This window comes from Esox lucius, chromosome 6 (assembly GCF_011004845.1).
Source record: "Esox lucius isolate fEsoLuc1 chromosome 6, fEsoLuc1.pri, whole genome shotgun sequence".
Taxonomy (NCBI): domain Eukaryota; kingdom Metazoa; phylum Chordata; class Actinopteri; order Esociformes; family Esocidae; genus Esox; species Esox lucius.
In genome coordinates, this window is record NC_047574.1 from 15,673,402 (window position 1) to 15,686,670 (window position 13,269).

Genomic DNA, 13,269 nt, shown 5'->3' on the forward strand with positions numbered 1-13,269 from the left:
CTATACCCACATCTGGCACTCTGGTCTAAGATTGTTGTGTCCATTCAGTGATTGGGGCAATGGTCCTGTTTATCTTTTGTTATACCTTTTATAATAGGACGCTAAACAGGTATCCTGTCTTTGGTTACTAAAGATTCCATGGGTGTTATTGTAAGAGACATTTTAAATCTGGTGTTCTGCTTAGCTCTGGGATCACTCCAAATCCACATTGCAGTCTGCAACTTTTAAAGGCAATTACTATTGCATTTATTGTGCATGGTAATCAAAGTTGCAATGCCTGTAACCCGCTTTGAGTGAATTGAGGCCTACATTTCTTCATACAGTTACAGCCACCTAATCATCCCCAGCTTCTAACTAGATCAAATTTTCTCCTCCCTCCTGTAACTACTCCATACGTTGTTGCTGTAAATGTGTGTTCTCTGTAAATTTAAAGTAGGTTAAATAACATTTTTAAAAAGCTGGAAGACGAAGCTTCACACCAGTTTGTGGGTAATGTGCCAAGAATCACTTTTAGAAAAGGTCAGAACCAATACAGAACAAAAATCCACAAGGTAACTATGCATATAACTATCTGAAATCTGAAAGTCTTGATAGCAACATTTGATGGTAACACAAGCAATTCTAATGTAAAGATGATTTATCTCCCTTATGTTGGGTACTGTCTATAATTTAATACATTGTTTCAACTGAAAATATATTGCTCACAAACAACCAAAACAATATCTGAATGATTAACAATCTTCCAGTCAAGAGATTGTCAGCAAATTGCACAGTGATTAAGACGTTATGAACCAACACTGGTAAACAGATATGGAGTTAGGTGTACATGATTAATATTTTACCATGAGTCATCTGAGATATTTCCCAATCCACCATGTGTGGTAGAGTATTGCCACAATTAAGTGGAGAAAAACAAGAGATAGTAAAATATTTTAATTAAATATACAGAGGAGCATATAATACAAAATGTTTGTCTTGTTTGCCAGCTGAATGATTGGTTTACAGATGGCACATTGTATCAAAAACACCAAAGAACAAAAATGTGGACAAATAAGAACACAAAACAAAATAACGGTGTCCTAACTTGTGTTCAGATCTAATAGTAAGGGATTCTTTAACACATCTAGATTGTGTAACCAGTTATATGCATTATATTGTTTACAGGTTAACATATTACTCATGATAACTGATGTCAGAATAAGTCAACAGTATTTACAGTATTATTTACAGTTAGAGATTGAATTTGCCAGAGGATGTGTTTAAAGATAATGGAGCCTAAATAACTATTAATGATTCTGTTGAAACCATAGTGAAATTGTGAAGATGTCATTGTGAATTAATGCTTTCGTATCTGCTGAACCTCTTGATTCGTTTTTTAAACAACAAATGCATAATCTATATTTCATAAATCCCAAATACCCATTGAAAGCAGTAATGGTTTTAAACCCAAACCAGGTCCTATTAGTCCTTCGGCACTACACCCAGCTTATTGCTCGGAGTGCCTAGAAGTGGCTCAATCTTTTCTAATGTATTCTAGTATTTATCTACACCAGTGCTTATCCATAAGCTAAATGGCAACTATGGTACTTGTAACTGAAGTCAAATGCAGGAGTTTGCAATGCAATGTGACAAAAAAGAATAGAACCATTACTGGTGCTGCAATCCCTAATCAAAGATTAAGAAAGGCACAGATATTCATAAAGCAATGATCTACAACACAATCATATTTATCATACAATATCCTGTTAAATGGTGGAGGTAAACAGCCATAAACAAGAGTGAATGTTAAGAAATTAGCTTTTAGATGTCGAAGTAGGCAGCATCAGTGACTTAGATTTGAATAAGCATAGTACAAATACTTTCTGTTTAATATATGAATGTGCCATCTTTCCATCTCTCAGGGGTCAACAAAACATTTAAAGAGAGTTTCTGACAAATAAAAACCTGAAAAAAAAGTGTTTTTTCACAGTTTAGGTGTTCTGTTGAAAATGAACCTATGTACATATAAGACCTCAAACCCTTGTGGTTTTATACAGCACCATAGTTTAACACAGTCATTCCTAAGAATACAGGTGAAGTGTGTGGTTTAGTTGATAATAGATGGCGCTTGTAATGCCAGGGTTGTTGGTTCGGGCTTAGTTGTTTGAGCATGGTGCTTGCAATGCCAAGGTTGTGGATTTGATTACTAGTGGGGAATAATATGAAAATCCTAAAACGTATGCACTCCGTACTGCAGTTGTAGGCTACTAGATCTAGCTGTAAGCCAATTTTTGTTAGACTGGATGGTCGGGAGGCCGGAATATAATTCTAATAACTAATTTGTAAACAGCAAAAGAACTGCAACTAAACCCCAAATTACATTTTAAAATAATTTCATTCCTTGATTACATTTACACACAACCACAATGTCTCATTTTATTTGTAGGAATACTTTGGAACAGATATCCAAAATGAAACTCCCATAGCTTAATATCTGAAGATTTGACAAAAAACCTGACTCGCCTACATCTGCTCTACTGTAAGTCACTCTGGATAAGTGTCAGCTAAATTATTAAAATGTAAGGTTGTGTACTTAAAGTAACACAAACTAGTCCCAGCACCACAATAGAGATCTGTAAAACATTGCCATAACATTTCTGATGGTAAACCTGAAAATAATTGTAGTTTATTTTTAGTGTTTCCGTCTATAAAATCCAAAGCTAGAACCTAACAGAGGATGAAGCTGTTCAATTCAGCTGTTTAATCCACTGAAGACAAAGCAAATATGATTATCTGCAACATGCATCAAATGCCCTTTTCTCTTCTACCACATTCAAAATATAGTATGAACCTGACTGTTAAGTGAACACAAATACTACAAATTGAGTGTGCAAATTGAGAGTAATTTGAGTGTAACTTAAAGTAATTTAAGTTGTGAAACAGCACAATGCCATAAAGGAAAACGAACAGAGAATGTAAATGTAACTCTTTGCCTGACTAAATCCACCATTTACAACTAACCAGTGTTGTAATGCTTTCTTAGCAATAGAACACAAGATCCACTGTCCCAGAGACTAGTAAAAAATAATAATAATTACTGAGTGCCTTACAAAATCCACCATGTACAGCTAACCAGTGTTGTGATGCTTTCCAAAGAATAGAACCAGAAGATCCACTATCCCAGAGAAACATGGTTAAGCTCCATGTGGGTCTTTCTGTTAGAGTCTGGTGCTGGGGTGCATGGAGGACAGCTGTGCTGGGGTGAGAGTGGTTAGGGGGTAGAGGTGTTGCAGGATGTCCCCGTATAGGGCTGCCCCTCCAGGATACCTGTAGAAGTGCTGGGGGCTTGGCTGTGAGACCATCAGCTGCCTCTGTAGCATAATGGAATGGAAGGTTAGCGGAGGGACTAAGGGGGACACGGCGGCCTGGCTCTTTAGGTACTGAAGGTTGTGACGGAGGCTGTCCGGCATCCCAGAGTACATTCCGGGGTAGAAGGGCGCGTGGGGAGGGTATGTGTGGCCCTCATGGCTGTGGAGATGGATGCCGTGCGCAGGTTCAGCTGGTTTGAGCTCTTTTCCCTGGGGGTCCCCTCTGCGGACAGAGTCGGCTGGGTGCTTCGGGGTAACCACTCGCACCTTGCGTTCTGGCAAGCCCTCATTCTCAAGTTCCCCAAGGCTTCTCTTACTTGGTCTGGATGCACCAACAGTTTCAGCATGGCCTTTAGGGTTGAGGGAGGGTTGAGGGGGGTCCAAATTCTGTTTGGGGGTAGATGTAGTCATGGGGGGGACTCTGCACGCTTTGGGATGACCACCTAAACTATGGTGCATCATGGGATATGGGAGGTCACAGAAAGAGGGCTTAGTGAAAGACATTCTCTGAGAGCCATGCTTGGAAATACTGAAATCTTGAGGTTCCTCGTCCAGTGGTCTATCTCCAGGTGTCCTCTCAGAGAAGTGGGGAGGTCTGTAAGCTAAACCATCCCTGTCAGGACTGTTTGAGGTGAAGACCTCAGTGCTCTGACATTCCCCCATAAACGTACCTTGTTTGTCCGTGTTGGGGTAATTGGACATACGCTCTTGACTTAGACAGTTTTCGGTCTGCCGATAGAGGTTGTGCAGGTGTGGGGAAGAGTAGCAGTCGCCTCCATAGCCAGTTGACACCGGACTGGGATGGTGCTGCGTCGGTCTCTCCCCTGCATTCTCCACTCCATCCTGTGGCTCAATCCTGTGGAGGTACGAGTGCCAGGGGGGGTTGAGTCGGGGTGGGAAGTGGCTAAGTCTGCAAGTGAATGGCTCAGAGAGATTACCCAGCGGACTCCTCTCATGGTGGGGTTTGATGCTCTGGGCATGCTGGATGACTGAGGGCCTGAAGACAGGAGCCATCTCTGGGCTTTCCGGGAGGGAGTCCTGCCTCAGTTTCACCACCTCTTCAAAATAACTGTCACTCACATTAACCGCACTGGCGGACGGAGCGGGAGGAAGAAGGGGAGGGGCACTGAACGAGTAATGATTTGTCTCACAGACTTGAGAGAGGAGTTTCTTCTTGGCTAGTGGGGACATGACCCCCAGACTGTCCTTGGAGTATGCTGTTGCCAAGCGCAACGGACACTGATTTACCTCTCTGTTCTTACTGGGGGAGTCTTTGAGAGACTCGGTCGAGTCCAGTGGCACTGATGGGGGGCTCTGCTTACACATGGGCAGCACCTTCCCAACCCTCCCACCATGCCCATAACCGTGACTGTCAGTGTCATTTGCTAACGGCGTGCCAGGTGTGCTTGGCTTACTGCTATACCCATGCTTGCCGTCATTGGTTTCCCAGTGGTGCGGATCGGGGGTCTTAGGGAGGGAACCGTCAGCTTGACCACTTGGCTCATGGTCAGGTTTTTCTGACTGTGGTTGGTTGGGATGTCTCCGCTCAGGCTGTGGACACACGTTATTATCGAGGTCAGGCGTAGCTGTGTGGCAGTCTGAGTTAAGGGGATTTGGGGCGAATGGTTTATCCTCATTCAATGTCTCCTCTTTCTTTAGGGTGAGCTGGAGGTGCTCCTCTTCGGGCTCTCCTCTGGGCAGAGTGTCCCGCACGGTTACAGGCTCCTGGTGCTTCTCAGACACCTTGGGGGCGAAACAAGCCACACGGTTTATAAAATACATACAATACATGAAACGTGTCATGTTGGGATGTACTGTTGTTGCAAGAAAGAGAAATAATGAACACGTTTTGAAAGAGTGAGAGTGGGAGAACTGTATTGAAATGGATAGAGAATCTACAGAACTGACCTGTGAGAGTTCCTGGCCTTCTGCTGTGTTGTCCCTGTCCTTTCTGACCACCTGCTTTTGGTTTAGTCCACCTTTGGGTTGTCTTGTTGTGATCCCTTTGGGTTTAGCACCCACCTCTACGGCCCCATACTCCAGTTTGGGGGTTTTTGCGGACAGGGAGGATTTGTCTTTCTCTCCTTTGGCATGTCTCTCGTAAGGTAGGAGGAGCCTGGAAATGTCAGGAGGAAGTGACTAAATTAAATCGTAGCCCAGTGGTTAGACCATCTGACCAGTAGCCTGAAGTTTACTTGTTTAAAAATCCCAGATTCAGCAAGGTGAAAACACTTTGATTCCATTATCTGACGGCGAAAATTTTTGCCCAATACATGGACGACTTTTTTGTAACTCATTGTGACCATGTGAATCATGGTCTGTAAAAAACATTTTTGTGGATTTGGGTAGATGGCCTCAGAAATTGTCTGGGGTAAACATTTTGTGACATCTATCAACACTGGTAAGACACCTCAAAACCTAGTCACACTGTACAGTGGCTCTCAAAAGTATTCACCCCCCTTGGACTGTTCCTAATGTTACTGTGTTACAACATGAAATCAAAATGTATTAAATCAGGAGTTTCACCACTGATTTACACTAGTTACACAAAATGTCAAAATTTAAAATGCTAATTGCTCTAAATTGCAAATATAAAAAAGTCACAATTAGTTGAATGAATCCATCCGTGTGGATTTAAGCTGTTTAAGTTGACATGATTTCACACTAAATACATCTGTCTCTGGGAGGTTGGTTAGTACAATCCCTGACAAAAATGATATAATGAAGATGAATGAACAATCATGAACACAAATCTAGAATAAGGCTCTTCAAAAACACCAGTCAGACTTAGGATATAAGAAAATGTCCAAAGCATTGAAAATCCCCGGAGCACAATAATGTCTAATATTAACAAGAAAATGGCCCAGTGTACAACAGGCCATCTTCAAACATGGAGTATTGAAAAGAGCACTGAAAAGAGTAATGAAAAGAGCACTTGTCAGGGAGGCCACCAAAAGGCCTATGGCAACTCTAAAGGAGTTGAGGGACCCTGCATACTGCAACAATAACCCAAGTGCTTCACAACAGTGGTCTTTATATGAGTGGCAAAAAGAAAGCCATTGTTAAAAATCACTTGCCTCACATCTCTGGTAGTTTGCCAGAAGGCATGTGGGAGACTGAGACCAAGTGGAAGAATATTCTAAAGTTAGATGAGACAAAATACAGCTGTAGTTTATTGACGCTAGTCTATTAACGCATCCATCCCTACCATGTATCATGGTGGTGGCAGCGTCATGCTATGGGGACACTTCTGTATCATGGCCTGGAAAGCTTGGGAAGATAGAGGGCAAAAGGGATGCACCAAAGTACAGAGAAATCCTTTAATTAAACCTGAAGTCAGCAAGAGACCAGAGAAAAGATTAATCTTCCAGCAGAACAATGAATCCAAACTCCAGACAGCCAAATCCACACTGCAATGGTTTAAAAACAAAAAGGTCAACTTCCTGGAATGGCCAAGTCAAATCCTAGACCTAAATCCATTTGATAATATGTTGAAAGAGTTGAAAATTGCTGTTCACCAAAGGTCTAACTTGACAGAGCTTGAGCAATTTTACAAAGATGAATAGGCAAAAATTGCTGTGTCCATACGTGCAAAGCTGGTAGATACTTATCCAAATACACTTGACTGTAATTGCTGCCAAAGGTGGCTCTACAAAATATTGACTTTTGGGTGTGAATAGTTATATGATAAATAACTTTGTTTATATTTGTAATTCATTTAGAACAATTTGACATTTTTCTTTTCCCTTAGACGTTATGGACGTTTTGATGTTGATTAGTGGCAAAAACTCCTGATTAAATCCATTTTGATTTCAAGTCGTAACAAAATGTGGAAAAGTCCAAGGGGGTGAATACTTTTGAAAGCCACTGTGTTTGCAAACCGTTGCATAGAGCGCAGGATTAAGATCAGAGAAGGCACAGCTACTAACAGCTGCAACCAGCTATTTCTTTTTTCAGGTTATGGTCCCACTACCCAACTAACTTGTCCAGTGTTTTTTTTAACACAAAAGTACTTTTTATTTGCACAGGGAACGTTTGACTTAGGGACCATCATGCCACATTTCCTTCACCATAATTTAAAGGTCACTTGGAAAACATTGTGCTAAAACTCTTGATGGGACAAAATGGTAATGTTACAAATGTAACCTAGTCTGCAGGGTAGTGCATACAGGATGAAAAATTATACACCACACATTTGACAGATCCATAATAATTACTACATTTGTTGTGTTGCCAACATAGTTGCTTAATGGACTTTCACAGATAAATGTTAACTGTGTGTCAACCTTTTGTTTGTGACTTTTCCGTTGACATGACAGTGAAAAAAAGTCCAACTAATATTGGTTGAGGATATGTTCCACGTTTTCAATTTAACCAGGGATACTAGGCCTAAAACTGTAGCAGAGATGCACAACTAATTATATTTGAAACAAAAAGGAACTTCAGTTTCATTTTGGACACCCGACTGACCAGAGTACACCTGTCATGGTGGGCAGGAGTCAGTTTGTCTAGAGAACATGCTTAAACACAGAGTTGGTATGTGTTAAAAGTACTTGGGAGCCAACAAACACCTGGCACTGGGCCAGCAGATGAAGCAAGGCAGTGGCCCCCAGTGAGGGCATGTTAATCTTTATAGAACATTACCGTAGAAACAGTTAAGATGCTACAGCTGCTAGAATAACTAAAGAAACATCCATACTGAGTGAACTGTGTTGAGAAACATCCATACTCTGTGCAGTTTATGTTGAGACTGATAACAGGGTGTATTGTGACAGTGTGGGCTATCATCACCAAAATTTTATCTTATGAATATGGATAAAGAGAAATACTGGGGGAAAACCTGTCAAATACTAAATTGAAAAGAGGTAGTATCAGTCACTGATGGAAGTTCAGTATTATTTAGGAACGCCTTGCCTGGCCTTTAACTTGGATTTTTTTTAAATTTCATTTTAGCAATCCAACTGCTATTAGGAAACAACTTCTCAAACCATAGGCAGGAACGCCTTCTTGTGTGTGCACAAAGTTGTTGCTCAATTCCCTTTTCAAGGGACACTGTGGTAGAACAAACATGGAATAATGAGTGGTTTGCTTTTTTTTTCTTCAGAAATAAAAATGCCACTTAAGAGTTTGAGTGGCTCAGTGGGATGAAAAAAAGTAATAATTATAGAACCAAACTGTTGGCAGCAGAGGCAGTAAAACTTTTCATACAGCTGGCACCGGGCCCCAGGCCAAGAAAGGAAATGTACGATTAAATGGGACTTATTTGTAAAAGGGGGAGAGGGAGAAGAGAGAGAAGAAAGACATTAATAGACTGAAAAAAGAATTCACCATAAATCATTGCAGCATTGAGAAAAACAATTTGAAATCTACTTAACTCACTACAGAGTAAAGAGTAAATAATGTCAAATGGGTCAAAGATGTGACCTTTACATGTTTGAAGCATATTCATAAGCACCACATTTTAATGCAAATCCCCGCCTCTTTGTTCACTTACATGATTATTCATTGTGAATATGGGAGAATGAAATATGGGAGAATTCTGAACTTCAAGTCTTTTCCAACATTCCCATGACAATTTAGTGTTGCACTCCTCAAGCAGTACAGAAAGATTAGGGTCACCTTTACATTGTGACCTTTTCAGCTATATATTGTTTAAAATTTGAATCCCCAATTAGCTACTGCCAAAAGCAGCAGTTACCCTTGCTGGAAAAAACTAAAAACAATATGAAATACACAACATTAAGTACACTATAAAGACAGAACTACACGCTGTATATTTCAATACTTAAAATCTATTCTGTGTAATATGTTCAAGTATGTTTTACTCCAAAATTGCATATGTAATATGAAGGGTGAAATTAAAATCTGAAATAAAAAGACCCAAATTTGACACAGCAGCAATCTGTATTATAAAATGTTTATATAAGTATTATTTCTATCATTTAGTATAACTTGAATCTCACCTCATACCTGTCCTGATCCATCTGGTTATGCTGCAGACTTGGATTCTGATTAAAAGCCCTCTTAAAAGCATTTATTGACTTGCTCGTCTTCTGGTCATGCAAAAACATTAATGTGGCCTAAAAAGTCACACACTCAATCTTCACCCAGCAAATAAAATAAAAAGGACACAGGCCACCCCTCAGAGTCTGGATCCTCTTTAGGTTTCCACATTTTAGACTCTACTAGGGAGTTTTTCCTAGCCACTGTGCATTAACTCTGGTGACTTGCTCTTTGGGGTTTCAGGCTGGGTATCTGTAAAAGCACTTTGGGACAACTGCTGATGTAAAAAGGGCCTTGTGAAAAATAAATTTGATTGATTGATTGGATTTGTTGGCCACTTCCCCCAAATGACACTTTGAGGTTGGGGTATGCGTCCATACTGCTGTGGTGATTCCGCCTTGTGGAAGATTATGCTTAAATACATGTAACGTCACTCCAAATTCAGTGCTGTATTATTTCCATTCTGTTTTGGAATGTAACATGTTCTTTCAACACTGCAGGAGGGGATTCTTTTCAGTTTCTCGACTTATGAACAATAAACTAAGAAAATTCACACTTTAAATAACACCAACTTGGTAAAGGACAGAGAGAAGAAATACAGGGACATCGTATAACATTGTCCTGATCACATAATATTGCAATGATAATAAAGTTGAAATTTCCTGAGGGGGCAGGCAGGGTCTGCAATCGAGAAGCCATGAGAGGAATTCAGCAACCATATGAAGGCAGCATGGAGGCTCTTTGCGCAGCAAATTTGTGTAAATATAGGACTTTCTCCAATAAAACTATTTGGTGAAGTTCAAAGCAGGAGCTGTCTCCCCAAGGAGCACTTCCAGTAATAAATATCACAGTCAATATAAAAATATAATGCAACATTTTCCTGCACACTAGAGGGCAGAAGGAGCACAACACGACATGGAATAGTCAATAAGGGAATAACTCAATGAGGGAAAGAGAGCTTACATTTTTGCTGGCGATGCATCATTGAGCCTTTTAGAAGAGCAGCCATTTTCCATGATGGTACATTAAAGTGTGTAACCTATTCAGTAATTTAAAATGTTCTCTTTCATATTTGAATGTCATTTTAATGTCATTAGCCTACCTTATATATAACAAAATTGTAATCAGTGACAAAATGCATTTAAAAGAATGATTTACATGGCAAATAAGCACTTGAAAATGAACATTTTGTTTTTATTAACAATAAGCTTGCCTGTCATCTGAGTTAAAGAGAATCCAAGGAATGCCTAAATCACCAAAGCAGTAGAAAATCCCTGCAGGCTATTCTATTCAGCACTATTCCTGGTACTGAAATAGATTTTAGCTGGTGTTATGTTTTGTTCAGAGATGTTTTTTTTACATTCACAGACTTTTCAATGTCTTTATTTGGGAGATAAAGGCCAGGCCTATAGACTAAAAGTTTACACGAAAGAAGGATTTTTATTACAACCTCGAGGGTGTGGAGGCAAGAATAAAATCTATATTAATAAATGGTTATGATTGTCTTTACAACTAATGTCTTTACAAAGCAAATACCAATCTTCAGAGAGGAGTCAGAGCGGGATAAACTGACAGTTCCCTCAGCTTTGGAACGATTTGGCTTCAAAGCCTCTTTTGTTGAGAAGTCAACCACTTCAAGTGATCGTGATTCACACAGTTAAACAGGGCAGTGAAGGAATGCTAAAGTAGGGCCTTTTGTCGAGCCTGAAAATACCAGATCTAAAAATGACCATTACCATTCCCCCAAGGCTAAACTGCATTAAACTACAGACAGCAAACTGTAATCACTGTAGGTGTTGGGGCATGGAATGGTAAGTGTATCCATTACTAGATAGTAGTAGGTAATGTTTTTTCATTCAGTCTCATCATTAGGAATACATTTATAACAGTGAAATAGGCTGTTCATCAATAATTTGTTTCATACATTGTGAATGTTTGAACTACACACTGAAAGATTCCAAACTGGAATGCATAAAAATGACAGATGAATTCACTTAGGTTCTGGTCACATTAACCGTCCCTAAACCAAAGGCAAAAATATACAAACTGACTGCACATGTATGACAGTATTTGCTCACAAGCCACTAAATTCCAACACTAGGTTTAAAAGCCTAGCATATTTTATGTGGGTTAGTTATTACTTTGTTATGGCAGGTGGGTAAGAAGAAAGAGCAAATGTCATTCATCCATGTGCTATCACAGCTGTAATCCATCATTTAGGTTTTTGCTGTAGCTAGTCATTCTAGGCTTCAGGTTGTTCAGGTTGTAGTTTCAGCAATGTGTCTTTTTAAACTGATATTAATACTGATAAGACCATGGCACAGCCAAAGTGAACAGTGTGTTGCATAAAGGAACAAAAAAATAACAGACTTTAGGATTTAGCCTACTCTAACATCCACTGGGTGGCGACTGGCCAAGTCTTTCCAGTTTGTCATGAGCCTATGCACTGTGGGATGCATTTTCAATCTGAGGTGCAGCTTGAGTGAGTGCAGAGGCACACCAAAACCAAGAAGAGTGAATACAAGAATCAATAATATCGTCTACATTGTATCCAAATGAAATCAACCCTGCATCCAAAGCAAATAAATATTCACACTGGCGTGTACATCTGGTATTCATCAAATAAATAACTGACATTAGCTAGTATATTAAAAAATGAATATGAGCTGAATTCCTTGCAGTATGTTATGCTCTGTACAACCTCTGATACATTTATTCTTGATTGGCTTCACTGTTGCCATGGATACCCCCCCCCTTCCTGCAATTACATAGAAATGCCAATGCATGGCACACATTAAATCTGAATTAACACAGGAACTTTAGGAGTAACAACATGTACAGTTAAATGTAATGCTTCTGTAGTAGTAGCAGCTTACACAGAAAGTGAGAGCTTAAATAGCTAATGGCAGCTTAAAGGCATTGACCTGTATAATCAAAGAATCAGCATGAAGCGACATGCAGGGAGAGAATGCAGCAGTCTATTTCAAGGTTATTGATGCCATCTTTTCATGACCTAATTTTTTATTCAGAGAGCTGAGCTCTGACAGCTAATCTTGGGAAACGGTTTAAATAAATATCATTAAAGCTTTCCCAGCTGGAGCCTTAGACCTTGGGTTGGACATTAAATATTGATTTTTTTCCTTTAAGCTAATGAACAGTAGAATTGCTGCAAAGAGCAACTGTCTAAATGACAAGTACCTTTAGGTTAACTTGTGTTTCAGTTCATTCTATGTTCACCACTGCCCAAAACTATAAATACAGTCATTATTTCTTTCTGTATCATTCAAAATAATGTCTCCTAGGCAACCATTTCAGATGACTTCCATTAAAGAGGTAAATGGATAATGTGGATTATTTCAAATTACAGTCATTGCTTGGGGACATTTTAAGTCCCAAACAAAAGCCCATTTAGTTAATCTAGTGCAATTACAACCAAATGTTACTCCTACTTGTGAGTTTGTGAGGAGCAAATCAAAAGGCTTTCTGAGAAATGCTGCATGTTCAAGTTTAAATTCCTTGTTGTGTTTTCAATCCAGGCTGAGTGAAAACCAAGATGCCACCAGAGACCAAACATATACTTCACCGAACCCACAAACAGGGTCATTTATCATACACTTCCAAGGGAGAGAGAATAGCTTTGTTTGCTGAGCTAATACAATGCAGTTAATTGCCCTCTGAGCTGCTGGAATAGTGAGCCTCAGCTAAAATTCTCCTCCCCTGTTCTTTTTGGGTTCAGCTGAGATTTCCCACTCTCTTTCTGACAGAGTGATATTTACTGCAGTGGGGATATTATTGGTTTGTATTGATTCAGCACAATTTCCCAGCTTTCTGTGGCCGTATTGAGAAAGGCCGGCGCAGCAGTCACACCTCGCTGGTCTCCCCAAACCCCCTGTGCTGACACCGTCTATACCCGTCCTCC

The 13,269-nt window shown here is 39.9% G+C and overlaps 1 protein-coding gene across 2 annotated transcripts in view; it reads right to left on the reverse strand.

The window, feature by feature from the left end:
• Nucleotides 1-918: 918 nt before the first annotated feature.
• The window catches only part of LOC105010540 (AT-rich interactive domain-containing protein 5B-like), a 66,075-nt gene continuing 53,724 nt past the window's right edge, over nt 919-13,269 (reverse strand). For both annotated transcript variants that reach the window (XM_010869873.5, XM_020047668.3), the window contains exons 10-11: nt 5,256-5,463; nt 919-5,090 (exon numbers count right to left, since the gene is read on the reverse strand). In XM_010869873.5, coding sequence (XP_010868175.1) covers nt 3,198-5,090; nt 5,256-5,463 — 2,101 coding nt within the window. In that variant the 3' untranslated portion in view covers nt 919-3,197. The remainder of the gene's footprint in view (nt 5,091-5,255; nt 5,464-13,269) is intronic.